A 13,600-nucleotide genomic window follows, 5' to 3' on the forward strand; every position below is an offset into this window, starting at 1 on the left:
CTACAGATGTTCAACAGCTGGTGCTGGTTAAAGAAGAAGCTCCTGAGGAACAGAGTGCAGGTGAGGACCAGAAAGACTCAGAACACATCCACATTAAGGAGGAACAAGAAGAAAACTGGACCAGTCTGGAGGGAGAGCAACTCCATTTGAAGGAGAAAACAGATGCTGCCAGGTTTCCATTCACATTGGCTTCTATAAAGAGTGAGGATGATGAAGAGAAACCTCTGTTCTCACAGCTTCATCAGCAGCAAGTAGAAGACAAAGAAGTTCCAACCAGCAGCTCAGCTCACCAGATGACAGCAGAAACTGGTGGAAGAGAAGAAACTAGCAGGAACCAAGATCTGAACCCTCATGAACAGACATCTGATTCTTCAGAAACTGAAATGAGTGGAGATGATGAAGAAGATGATGATGTGAATCTAGACTCTGAGCTGTCAGACTCTGGGTCTGAAACTGGGGAAGAAGACAGTGACTGGACTGAAAGCAGGTCTTCTAAGGCACATGTTAGGACTGTCAACAAGTCCTTTAGCTGCCCTGAGTGTGGTAAACAGTTTCTCCACAAGAGGTCTCTCCAGAAACATGTGAGCGTGTCAGGTCATTCAGCAATAAGGTCTTCAAGCTGTTTGGTCAAAAAGAAATGTGTTAGAGTGAAGCAAAATGTAGACTCATGCAAGACAGTCCAGAAAGAACTAAAATCATTTAGTTGTGATGTCTGTGGGAAAATATTTAGTGCAATGTGTAATTTAAACAGGCACATGAGAGTCCACACAGGAGAAAAACCTTTTGTCTGTGAGACTTGTGATCAAAGATTTGCCTATAAACAAGTCTTAGACGTTCACATGAAAGTCCACACAGGAGAAAAACCTTTTGCCTGTGAGACCTGTGGTAAAAGATTTCGCAAAAAGGTAGCTTTAAACAGTCACATGAAAGTCCACACAGGAGAAAAACCTTTTGCCTGTGAGACCTGTGGCCGAAGATTTTCCCATAAACAAGCCTTAGACGTTCACATGAAAGTCCACACAGGAGAAAAACCTTTTGCCTGTGAGACCTGTGGTCGAAGATTTGCCCATAAACAAGCCTTAGACGTTCACAGGAAAGTCCACACAGGAGAAAAACCTTTTGCCTGTGAGCTCTGTGGTCGAAAATTTAGCCGAAAGGCAGCTTTAAACGTTCACACGAGAGTCCACAAAGGAGAAAAACCTTTTGTCTGTGAGACCTGTGGTCAAAGATTTGACTATAAAGCAGCTTTAAATGATCATGTAAGAATCCACACAGGAGAAAAGCCTTTTGTCTGTGAGACCTGTGGTAAAAGATTTAGCCGAAAGGCAACTTTAAACATTCACATGAGAGTCCACACAGGAGAAAAACCCTTTGCCTGTAAGACCTGTGCTCGAAGATTTGCCTATAAACAAGACTTAGGCATTCACATGAAAGTTCACACAGGAGAAAATCCTTTTGCCTGTGAGCTCTGTGGTCGAAGATTTTGCCGAAAGGCAGCTTTAAAGGTTCACATGAGAGTCCACAAGGGAGAAAAACCTTTTGTCTGTGAGACCTGTGGTCAAGGATTTGACTATAAAGCAGCTTTAAACAATCACGTGAGAGTCCACACAGGAGAAAAACCTTTTGCCTGTGAGACCTGTGATCGAAGATTTAGCCGAAAGGCAACTTTAAACATGCACTTGAGAGTCCACACAGGAGAAAAACCTTTTCCCTGTAAGCTCTGTGGTAAAAGATTTGGCTATAAGACTGCTTTAAACAGGCACGTGAGAGTCCACACTAGAGCCCTGCACTGAAGCCCTAGGCCCTGGGGCCGGGCTTCGGGCCAACGACTGTGTAATTACCTCGGACACGGGCCCGGTGCCTTTATTTTTAATCGAATTCATTAAAAAAATTTAAACACTTAAACCAGGGGTCGGCAACCTGTTCCCATCAAAGAGCCATTATTACCCGTTTCCCACAGTAAAGAAAACACTGGGAGCCACAGCAGCCGCGGCGTTGTGGGCGGGGCCTACCCTCGGACAGCAGAGCGCTGCTCACAACAGGTGACAGCAGCCAGTACCGGTCGCTCGTGTACGTCAAAGTTATCTTTCATAAGAAGATAATCAATAAAACGATATCTATAAAATGGATCCAGAAGTTGTAGCCCGTCTCTGCCTACAATATTTAGATATTTTTCACCCTGTTGGTGGTTTTACTGAGCAGGTGCCACTTTTGTCATACGTTTCTTTTTAAAACATGTTTAGACTGTTCAGAATACAAATCCAGGCTCTGTCACGTTTGATTGTTGTAATTAAACTTTGTAGGTGGGGAAGGTCAGAAAAGGATCCGATCGTTTTGTTTTTCCCTCATTTACAGTGACGGAGATAACGGCGCAGTGCGCCTGGCTCTGGTGTTTATCAAGTTAAATTTTATCTATTTTCACAAGAAAACAGAACAGGTAAAAGCAGGGCTTGTGTTGACCGGACAGTTCCCGTATTTGACCGTTTATTTTGACAGAGAAAGAATAGAAAGAATTACCCCGACGCATGCAGACGAACTGACATTTTATTCATTTCGCAAATCACAGATGTAGCTAAATCACCCAAGAAAAGATTCCCATCTGAACATCTGAGCTGGACACTGCTCAGTGCAGCTCGCTGTCAGCATCTACTACATAAGGTACACAGCGAGCTGAAGATGTGGAGAGGGTCTTGGAGCGCGTCGCAGAACCAGAGCGCATGCGGGAAGATTCCTCCGACTGAATTCAGTCGGAGGAATCTTCCCGCTGACCTGAATCTGATGCGGCTCTGTGTGCTTGTAAAATAATGAATAGATATTTAAATAAAATGCTTTATATTTTACTGAATTAATTTTATATCTGTAAGTCAATTCTATGTAAAGATTTTCTGCGTAAACCTGAACAGGCCCAACCCAGTCTTACTGTGAGACCAGGTTGACGGGTCACGCTTGTGCGTAATCATAGGTGCTTTCTGAGCTAAAGAGGATGTGAGATTCTGGGCTTCTCCTCAGACAACTCCTGGATGTGTCACCACATTGGAGACAGGAACAAGCGCTATTCAGCCAACGTTTAATCAGGGAACATTTTCTAAGTGACAAGTCTCTCTGAGAGACAGGGTTTGGAAAACACTCGCTTCAGTGGGAGGAACCTTCCCGCATGCGCTCTAGTTTTGCAACACGCTCCAAGCCCATCTCCACATCTTCAGCTCGCTGTGCACATATGCGCTGACAGTGAGCTGCGCTGAGCAGTGTCCAGCTCAGATGTTCAGATGGGAATCTTTTCTTGGGTGATTTAGCTACATCTGCGATGTGGGTAGAATAAAATGTCAGTTCGTCTGCATGCGTCGGGGTAATTCTTTCTATTCTTTCTCCGTCAAAATAAACGGCCAAATACGGGAACTGTCCGGTCAACACAACACAAGCCCTGCTTTTAACTGTTTTGTTTTCTTGTAAAAATTGTTGGAAAGAGATTAAATTTAACTTGATTACCACCAGAGCCAGTGTGCCGTCATCTCCGTGACGGTAAATGAGGGAAACACAAATTGATCGGATCCTGCACGTATTTTAACACATTGGTCAGGATTGACACACTTTGTTTTCATTTAGTTGGTTAAAAAAAAAAAGTCGGGCTCGGGTCGGGCCAGAGAATCCTGAAAACCTTTTCGGGCCGGGTCGGGCTGGGGCTCCACCCCCTCGGGCCGGGCCGGACACGGGCTCAGATTTTAGGCCCGTGCAGGGCTCTAGTCCACACTAGAGAAAAGCCTGTTTTCCTGTGAGACATGTGGTCGAAGATTTAGAGACAAGACAGACTTAAACTGTCACATTACACTTCTCACATGACAATGAATTATTTTGAAGGTGTTTTTGATGGGAAAAAACTTCCATCGGTGAGAGCAGGGGAGTGGAGGTGGAGGAGAATGTGTGTTTGTGTGTGTGTCTAGGGGCGTAGCAAGCTTTTGTAAAGTGTGTGTAAGAGCCAATTAGTTGCTAATTCATTTATGTTTATGTATTTAGCAGGCGCTTTTGTCCAAAGCGACTTACAATTGATAATCGGCATGTTGCCCTTGAGGCTAACAACAACAATAACAACAACAACTTGACATCAGTGACTACGTTTACATGCAGCCAATATCCGGGTTATGATCGGGTTAAGGTCGGCATTCGGGTTTCTGAGTTGATCAGAATAACCCGTTTACAAGCACAAATAGAAAGAGTTACCTCTAACTTGCACAACCCGATGTAAATGCGGACGTTGGGGTAGTGTCAGGACGTATGGACTACGTCCAGATGCAATATGCGTCATTTCCGGTTCTTCTCGTTCCGGTATCCGTGAAAACAACAAAATTTTTCCCAGTTCGGAAGAGATAGCGACCGCGTTTGTTTGCGCTTTAGTTTCCTCATCACTCCAAAAGTGTGGTGCTGTGCTGCGACTCGCCATGTTGCTCCCAACTTGTTGTTTACTTCTGGAGTTCTGGCGCATACAAGACGTCTCGCTACTCAAAAGACCAAGATTCCTTGCGAACAGAGCATGCGCAGAACACACGCTTTGATGGGGATATCCCGGTATGCGTTTACACGACCAAACATTCGGGTTAGAAAAGGGTTACCCCAGGTGTAGTAACCGGGTTTTTAAAAACCCGGTTATGAGCATATCCGAGTTTTTGGCGGTGTTTACATGGCCGTGCGGAACCGGGTTATTGTGAATATTCGGGTTTTAAAAGGGTTACTGGCTGCATGTAAACGCACTGAGTCATGGAGAGGAGGGAACAAGGAGTGGACGGTAGAGAAGGGGGACGGGTGCAGGGAGGGTGCTAGTTTACAAGATGCTCTCTGAAGTGCAGGGTCTTCAGGAGTTTCTTGAAAATTGAAAAGGAAGACCCTGTTCTGGTAGTGCTTGGTAGGTAATTCCACATTTGTGGAACGATGCATGAGAAGAGTCTGGATTGTCCTGAGCGTGGTGTAGGCACTGCTAGCCAACGATCCTGTGATGACCGGAGCGGCCGGGCCGAGACGTAAGCCTTTGCAAGAGGATTCAGGTAGATGGGAGCCGTACCATCTCGGACTTTGTATGCTAGTGTTAGCAATTTGAATTTGATGTGTGTTGCTAGCGGTAGCCAGTGGAGCTCAATGAACAGAGGGGTGACGTGTGCTCTTTTTGGCTGATTGAAGACCAGACGCACCGCTGCGTTCTGGACCATTTGAAGAGGTCTCAGAGTACAGCCTGGAAGACCAGTTAGAAGGGCGTTGCAGTAATCGAGGCGGGAGATGACAGTAGATTGCACCAGGAGCTGGGTGGCATGTTGTGTTAGGTATGGTCTGATCTTACGTATGTTGTACAGCACAAAGCGGCATGAACAAGCAACAGAGGCAACATGATCTTTAAAGGTCAGGTGTTCATCAATCACAACACCCAGATTTCGAACTGCCTTTTGGATATATTCGTGAATAATTACATTTTTGGTTCTTTTTTAAATCACAGATACGTTTTTTCTTTACCTTGCTGATGTTTCGTTTGTGGCTGCAAACATCTTCAGAGCTGACGCTGATGGTGGCATCACTTCCTACTCCATTTATCAACGGGCCCATGTGCGATCCAATATGTAAACCCCATCATCTCTATTCATGGTCCCACATCCACGTCTTCATATCTCTATAGCTTCTTTTATCCATCTTTTGAATTTCTGTTGTTCGGTGTTTATGATCCTTGTGTTGTCCCAGTCCATTACATGGTTTTCTCTTGTGCAGTGATCTGTTACGGCTGACTTCTTTATTGTGCTTTCTGCTTCTTCTTTTGCTGCTCTTGTGTGTCTTCGACTTGTTTATTTCTCGCACTCCTTTCTATGTTCTATTGTTCGTGTGTTGAGTTGGCGTCCGGTTTCTCCTACGTATGTTTTATTGCAGAGTTTGCATGGGATTTCGTAAATGTCTCCACACTTAAGTCCAGCTGGTATCTTGTCTTTTGGGTGTGCTAGTCTGTTTCTAACTGTTGTGTATGGCTTTATTGGTGTGTTTATGTTGTGTTTTTTCATTGTTGCTCTTATTTTTTCTGTTATGCCTTTGATGTATGGTAGGGTTATCACTGGTTTTGGTTCTTGTCTTTCTGGGTTTCTCGTTCTTTGCTTTGGTTGTTCTTTTCTTTTTGTTGTTGTTTGTTGTTTTCCTTTGTTTATTGCCCATGTCGGGTGTCCGTTTGTTTATTGCCGATGTCGGGACAAACACAGCAAGAACGCACAAAAGATATTAGTGAATAAGCTTAAAAAAATGCATATTTGTGATGTTTAAAAAATATAATTTCATAAAAAAATACAGAAACACTTAAAATCTTACAATGTAGAAGTGTTAGATTCAGAAACATTTTCTTTGTATTTTTGGCTTCCTGTATCCCATAATTCCTTGTATAGAAGGTTTAGGGTTTTTTTTGTTTTTGTTTTTTTTGGGGTTTTTTTTTTGGGTAGATGGGAGTTGGAGCGTTAGGAGGCAACACAGTTTTTTGACCGAGTTGTAGCACGATTTGATTTCTTATTAAACCATCTTTTTATAAAGAAGATCATCTGGTATTATTCGCGTGATCACAAATCTAAGTTGCTCGACCAACTTCCAACGGTGACTTAAAGAAGAAAAAGAACCAGAATGCCACCACGTTTTAAGTAAAAAAAACTTGCTTCAGACCGGCATGGTGCAGACTGCAGAGAGACGCAGCAGGTGCGGCACATTGAGGATGTAAAGTTAAGAGCACTGCGCTGCCATGAAGATGCCGGCATTAACAACGGATTATTACTCAAAAGAAGGTAACAAATCCTTTAAATATTTCATGCTGAAGACAGAAAAGGATGTGAGTTGGATGCACGTGAAGTTCGGTGGAGAAACGAAAGTAAAACTACTCCGTTCGGAGCTGTCGGTCTCTCTTTTTTCTCTCGGTGTCTGCGGACTGCATGCAATGAACACGGGGTCTGATGACGGTCAGTGTGAAGTTTTTGGCCATTTAAAAGAAGCGATGCTACAATATGTCTAACTAGAAGAAACTTTATTTAAAGAGAAGACAAGAGGTGCAGGCAGCTAGGGTCAATAAACTGCATTTGTGAGATGGCTGATCAAAATGAAGGGAGCATGATAGAAGATGAAAGAGAGGAGAGGACATGTAAATGAACAGAAAAGGGGTTGAAAGAGAAATTACACAGATGTATTGACTTAAGAAGACGGACATTAGGAACGATCACAGGAAAAATATGAGTTAAAAATATTGATGAGTGATTCACAAAATCTTCAAAGTGTGAAAGAAATAATGGAATGTGACTTTGCCCTGGCTCTAAATGAGTTCAGCAACCACAACAATAATGCTGGCAGCCTTTTGTCTGAAGAGGAAAAAATGTGGGGTCAGGATACTTGGTTTGAACCCAAAATGGGAGTTATTAAAGAGTTTATGAAAAATACAAAAAAAAAGTAGATAGCAGATCATAAAAACATGACCCAAAAAGATGTGCTGCAAGAGACAGGGACACTGTGAGAGGACGCTCACACTGCCACACAGAGATTCTAAACATGGTGAAAAGTGACTGTTCCGCTTCACTTGAAAAGAATAATTCAATAGGAAGTAAATCATCTTGTGATCAAGTTCCTATCCAGGAGGAGACCCATGGGCTCACAGGGGCAGAAGAAGAGGAATGTGTGCTCTCTATTGTACCAGTTAAAATTAAATAGAAAAGAAGTGGGGAGTACATAGAGACATACCCTATTCTAGACCCAGGAATTCAGCACGGCAGCATTCTGCACTGAAGATCTGCAAAAGAGACTGAAAGTCAAAGGAAAGCCTACACGAATACTTCTAAACACCATGAGTCAACAAAAGCTAGAAAACCGGAAACAAATAAACAGCTTTGTTAGAAAAGACCTGGAAGTGTGCGGGTTGGGTAAGTTCATTGACTTACCCGAGGTATTTACTCACACAAGCATACCAGTAAGCAATGAAAACATACCCAAACAATCAGATATTCCAAGGTGGTATTATCTGCAAGAAGTGAGGCTACCAGAGATAGAAGCCAATGTGGACCTGCTTATAGGAGCAAACTGTGCAACAATGGAACCATGGCGTGTCATCAATGGACAGAATGGAGCTCCTTACGCCGTGAAAACCACCATTGGCTGGGTTGTGAATGGACCCATAAGGCAGTCCACTTCGGAGGGAAAGTAGACACCATCAGATGTAATATTTTATCGACTCAACGTAACATGGTTTTAGACACATCTGAGAGTGTGTGTCTGGACAGTTTTGTTCTGGTTGAAGCTGAGAGTCTTGATAAAGTTTTCTCCTCAGTGAGGCCCAAACAATCAGACATTCAAAGGCGTTCTTATCTGCAAGAAGTGAGGCTACCGCTCCCTTCAGACGGGGGTCTTTCCTGACGCTTTTAAACAGGCGGTGGTGAGGCCTCTGCTGAAGAAGAACAATTTAGATTTTAACGATTTAAACAATTATCGACCAGTATCCAACTTACCATTTTTAAGCAAAATTTTAGAAAAGCTTGTTTTAATTCAACTGAATGATTTTATCAACACCCATAATGTCTTTGAAAATTTTCAGTCTGGTTTTAGGGTCAACCACAGCACCGAGACGGCCCTTCTGAAGATTTTAAATGATTTCCAAGTAAATTATGATAAATGGAAGGTGACTGTGTTGGTTCTACTGGATCTAAGTGCTGCCTTTGACACAGTAGACCACACTATTCTTTTAACTTGTTTGAAACGGATCGGCCTCTCTGGTGCTGTTCACCAGTGGTTCACCCTACCTCGCAGACAGGAGTTTTATGGTGAGTTTGGATACCTGTTCCTCTAAGGTTCATGGGATTACATGTGGTGTGCCCCAGGGTTCAATTTTAAGCCCAGTGCTTTTTAACCTTTATATGCCCCCTCTTGGCAGTGTCATCATGAGACATGGGGTGAATCTCCACAGTTACGCTGATGATACACAGTTGTACATCTCTGTGTCTCCTAATAGATTCACTTTTTAATTGAATTTTTGACATCAAATCCTGGATGGCAGAAAACTTTCTCCAGCTCAACCAGGACAAAACTGAAGTTTTAGTTATCGGTCCTGAAGCCCAGAGAGAGAGAAAATTTTACCAAAATTACAATCACTGTCTTTTAATCCAACTTCATCCATCATATTAAAAATATCACCAAAATAGGTTTTTATCATCTAAAGAACATCGCCAGAGTCCGCCCCATTCTCTCTCTGGCCAATACGGAGATGCTGATGCATTCTTTTATCACCAGTAGGATAGACTACTGCAATGCCCTGCTGTCTGCTCTTCCTAAAAAGAGGATTCCATGTTATATATGTATATTGAGTATTTTATAGATATTACAGTATTATATGTGATTATATGTGGAACATATACTCTAACCACCATGGTTCTTCTGCCTAGCAGGGTCAGTGAGCCTCTAGTCCAGCAGGTGGCGCTAGCGCACCTTTACGCTGGTCACGGACCACCGGAAGCAGCAGAAACCGGAAGCTGCTAGCAGAGCTAGCTTGTTGTTGTTGTGGTGTGTGAGGAGAAGATTTGAGGCTCTGCAGTAAAAATGTCTTCACTTCAGTCTCTGGGAGAGTTGATCAGCTAAAGCGACTAACTGCTGCTGCTGCAGAAATCTTCTCATCAGGCTGTGGAAACTTTCTTCTCCTCCTCAACAACTTGGTGGAGTTCTTTCCAGAAGCAGAGAAGCTATTCTGCGGTCTTCGTGACAATCGGAGCTCCAGAAGCAGGTGATGGGTGAGAAAAGCTTTTCTCTAGACTTCCTGCCCTCTGGATCTGCTGCTGTTCCTTTGGCCTCTCTGAGAAACGCGCTCGTTTTGCTGCTTTCATCAGATTGAAGAGGTTCCCTCTATCAGACTCGCTCATCTGAGTTGGTCATGATGCAGGATCGCTGCTCGCTCTCTCATCCATCCTGCTCACACTCTCCGACGGAAAAGGCCCGAATCTGAATGTGACTCTGGAGGAAAAAGCGGTTAGCTCTACTCCGTGAACTCTGGTGAGCAAAGGTCCTCTTTTCCAGACTGGATGTGTCCTCAGCTGATCAGAACCAAAGCGTTGGATCTTTAATCTCCTGCGTTGTTCTGAAGCAGCATCTTAATCAGCTCTCCTGCTTTGTTTCTATTGCAGCTGTTAGCTAAACACGGCTAAAGAAAACCTGCTACCACTTCAGGATCATCCATCAGCTGGGACTGCTTCATCAGCATGGACACAGGTACTGGGGTGTGTGTGTGTGTGTGTGTGTGTGTGTGTGTGTGTGTGTGTGTGTGTGTGTGTGTGTGTGTGTGTGTGTGTGTTCTGGACAGCATGGATGCTGGTAACAGCTGATCTATGGTGTTTTCAGCAGAGGTGCTCACTAGTTCTCTACAGACTCTCTTTGGTTTTGGATTCTCATCTTAATCTGGCGTCCCTCATCAGGAAAGTGTCCAGAACCATTAGGGCCAACCTCAGCTGCCTCCCTCTGATAAGGTCATATTTACCTGCTAAAGCTGTCCTAGAGAAGCACTTATTCCAAAGTTGATTTAAACGGTTATTGATGCTCCTGATGATTATGCTCAGTTAACCATAAACTAGGGTTGGGCGATATGGATCAAAACTTACATCTCAATATCGTTCAGCTGAATGCATATATACTGTATATCTCAGTGTTTGTCCTCCTGTAAAATATTAAGAAGAAGAAAATATAATTTCTATGGCGCCTCTTAAGATAAAAATCACGAGGCGCTTCACAAAAACAAAAAATGTAAAATATAAAAAATAATTTAGAAAATGGTTTAAAATATATTTAAAATGAGCAAAAAATAGACAATTGTGATTAAAAATGTAAAGAAAGAGAGGGAGTGAGTAGGAAAGAGGGAGAGGGTGATGAAGGTCACGCCCAAGCCTGAACATGTGAGTTTAAACTGCATTTTTGGTTCTTTTTTTAAAACACAGGAAAGGTTTTTCTTTACCTTGCTGACTTTTCGTTTGCGGCTGCAAACATCTTCAGAGCTGACACTGATGGTGGCGTCACTTCCTACTCCGTTTATCCGTGGGCAGCAGAGGACGTTGTCACCCTCTGCTGCCCGCTCTCCCCTCTCCGATGATGCAATCCCATGCACGATCCAATGAGTAAACTCCATCATCTCTGTTCATGGTCCCACATCCACGTCTCCTTTTCTCGATAGCTAATACAGTAGCAGGTGCAGCTGCTAATACAGTAGCAGGTGCAGCTGCTAATACAGTAGCAGGTGCAGCTGCTAATACAGTAGCAGGTGCAGCTGCTAATACAGTAGCAGGTGCAGCTGTTAATACAGTAGCAGGTGCAGCTGCTAATACAGTAGCAGGTACAGCTGCTAATACAGTAGCAGGTGCAGCTGCTAATACAGTAGCAGGTGCAGCTGCTAATACAGTAGCGGGTGCAGCTGCTAATACAGTAGCAGGTGCAGCTGCTAATACAGTAGCGGGTGCAGCTGCTAATACAGTAGCAGGTGCAGCTGCTAATACAGTAGCGGGTGCAGCTGCTAATACAGTAGCAGGTGCAGCTGCTAATACAGTAGCGGGTGCAGCTGCTAATACAGTAGCGGGTGCAGCTGCTAATACAGTAGCAGGTGCAGCTGCTAATACAGTAGCGGGTGCAGCTGCTAATACAGTAGCGGGTGCAGCTGCTAATACAGTAGCAGGTGCAGCTGCTAATACAGTAGCGGGTGCAGCTGCTAATACAGTAGCAGGTGCAGCTGCTAATACAGTAGCAGGTGCACCTGCTAATACAGTAGCAGGTGCAGCTGCTAATACAGTAGCAGGTGCAGCTGCTAATACAGTAGCGGGTGCAGCTGCTAATACAGTAGCAGGTGCAGCTGCATATGTTTGCAATAAAAATGTTATGTTGTAATGGAATTCATGCATTAGTTTTTGTTTGCTTTGAACCCAGAGCAGACGTCACACGCCAGACGACATCAACACTGCATACTTTAGTATTTGTTCATTTATCGTGAGTAATATCGATATCGCAATATTAAGCACTGTTATCGAATATCGCAGGTTTTCCTAATATCGTGCGGCCCTATTCCAAAATAAATATTTAATTAGTAAATTAAATGTTTAGTTAGTGAATTAAATATTTATTTTACAAACTAAATATTTAGATCAGACCTAAATATTTGGTTTGCAAAATAAATATTTATTTGGAAATTTTAACATTTATAAATGTATGAATAACATGGTGAAAATATGACTTCGAAAAAGTGAACTCCCAATTTTTCTCTTATGATATGCTAAATAACCCAAAATTTTGCTGTTAGATTATGACTGTTTGACTTTACAAATGGCATCCCATATTATATAGTGCCCCTCAAGATAAAAATCATGAGGTCCTTTAAATTCTAAATTATCGTTCTACTGCCTTTTTAAAGCAATGTTACAACTGTCATATGTGTGAATATAAAGTTACAGCAGTCCACAATTCATATAATTGTTTCTGTGTGTCCTACAGAAATTCAACAGATGGTGCTGGTTAAAGAAGAAGCTCATGAAGAACAGAGTGCTGGTGAGGACCAGCAGGACCCAGAACACCTCCACATAAAAGAGGAACAGGAGGAACTCTGGACCAGTCTGGAGGGAGAGCAGCTCCATTTGAAGGAGGAGACTGATGCTGCCAGGTTTCCATTCACTGTAGTTTCTATAAAGAGTGAGGATGATGAAGAGAAGCCTCTGATCTCACAGCTTCATCAGCAGCAACTAGAAGGCCGAGATGTTCAAACCAGCAGATCAGCTGACCAGATGACAGCAGAAACTAGCAGGAACCCAGGTCTGAACGTTGATGAACAAACATCTGATTCTTCAGATACTGAAGTTAGTGGAGATGATGAAGAGGATGATGATGTGAATCTAGACTCTGAGCTGTCAGACTCTGGGTCTAAAACTGGAGATGAAGACAATGACTGGAATGAAAGCAGGTCTTCTCAGTCGGATCGTAAGACTGTCAAAGCATCCTTTAGCTGCCCTGAGTGTGGTAAACAGTTTATCAACAAGTGGTCCCTCCAGAAACACGTGAGGGTGACCGGTCATTCAGTAATAAGGTCTTCAGGCTGTTTGGTTAAAAAGAAATGTGTTAGAGTGAAGCAACATGCAGACTCTTGCAGGAATGTCCAGAAAGGACAAAAGTCGTTTAGTTGTGATGACTGTGGAAAAATATTTAGCCGAAAGTCAAATTTAAACAGTCACATGAGAGCCCACACAGGACAGAAGCCTTTTGTTTGTGAGGTCTGTGGACAAAGATTTAGCCGAAAGACAACTTTAAACGCTCACGATAGAGTCCACACAGGACATAAGCCTTTTGTTTGTGAGGTCTGTGGAAAAAGATTTAGTCGAAAGTCAACTTTAAACAGACACATAAGAGTCCACACAGGACAGAAGCTTTTTGCTTGTGAATTCTGTGGAAAAAGATTTAGCCGAAAGACCGATTTAAACAGTCACATGGGAGTCCACACAGGGCAGAAGCCTTTTGCTTGTGATTTTTGTGGAAAAAGATTTAGCCGAAAGACAGACTTAACAGCTCATGTGAGAGTCCACACAGGACAGAAGCCTTTTGCTTGTGAGCTCTG

The 13,600-nt window shown here is 43.2% G+C and overlaps 1 protein-coding gene across 2 annotated transcripts in view; it reads left to right on the plus strand.

The window, feature by feature from the left end:
- LOC107395161 (oocyte zinc finger protein XlCOF6) overlaps positions 1 to 10,226 on the plus strand; it is a 34,257-nt gene extending 24,031 nt beyond the window's left edge. The window contains exons 4-6 of one of the 2 annotated variants that reach the window (XM_070548477.1): positions 7 to 9,758; positions 9,855 to 10,017; positions 10,149 to 10,226. In XM_070548477.1, coding sequence (XP_070404578.1) covers positions 7 to 1,793 — 1,787 coding nt within the window. In that variant the 3' untranslated portion in view covers positions 1,794 to 9,758; positions 9,855 to 10,017; positions 10,149 to 10,226. The remainder of the gene's footprint in view (positions 1 to 6; positions 9,759 to 9,854; positions 10,018 to 10,148) is intronic. The other variant, XM_054737577.2, reaches the window with a different exon arrangement.
- Positions 10,227 to 13,600: the final 3,374 nt, after the last annotated feature.

Source organism: Nothobranchius furzeri, chromosome 2, assembly GCF_043380555.1.
Source record: "Nothobranchius furzeri strain GRZ-AD chromosome 2, NfurGRZ-RIMD1, whole genome shotgun sequence".
Classification (NCBI taxonomy): Eukaryota; Metazoa; Chordata; class Actinopteri; order Cyprinodontiformes; family Nothobranchiidae; genus Nothobranchius; species Nothobranchius furzeri.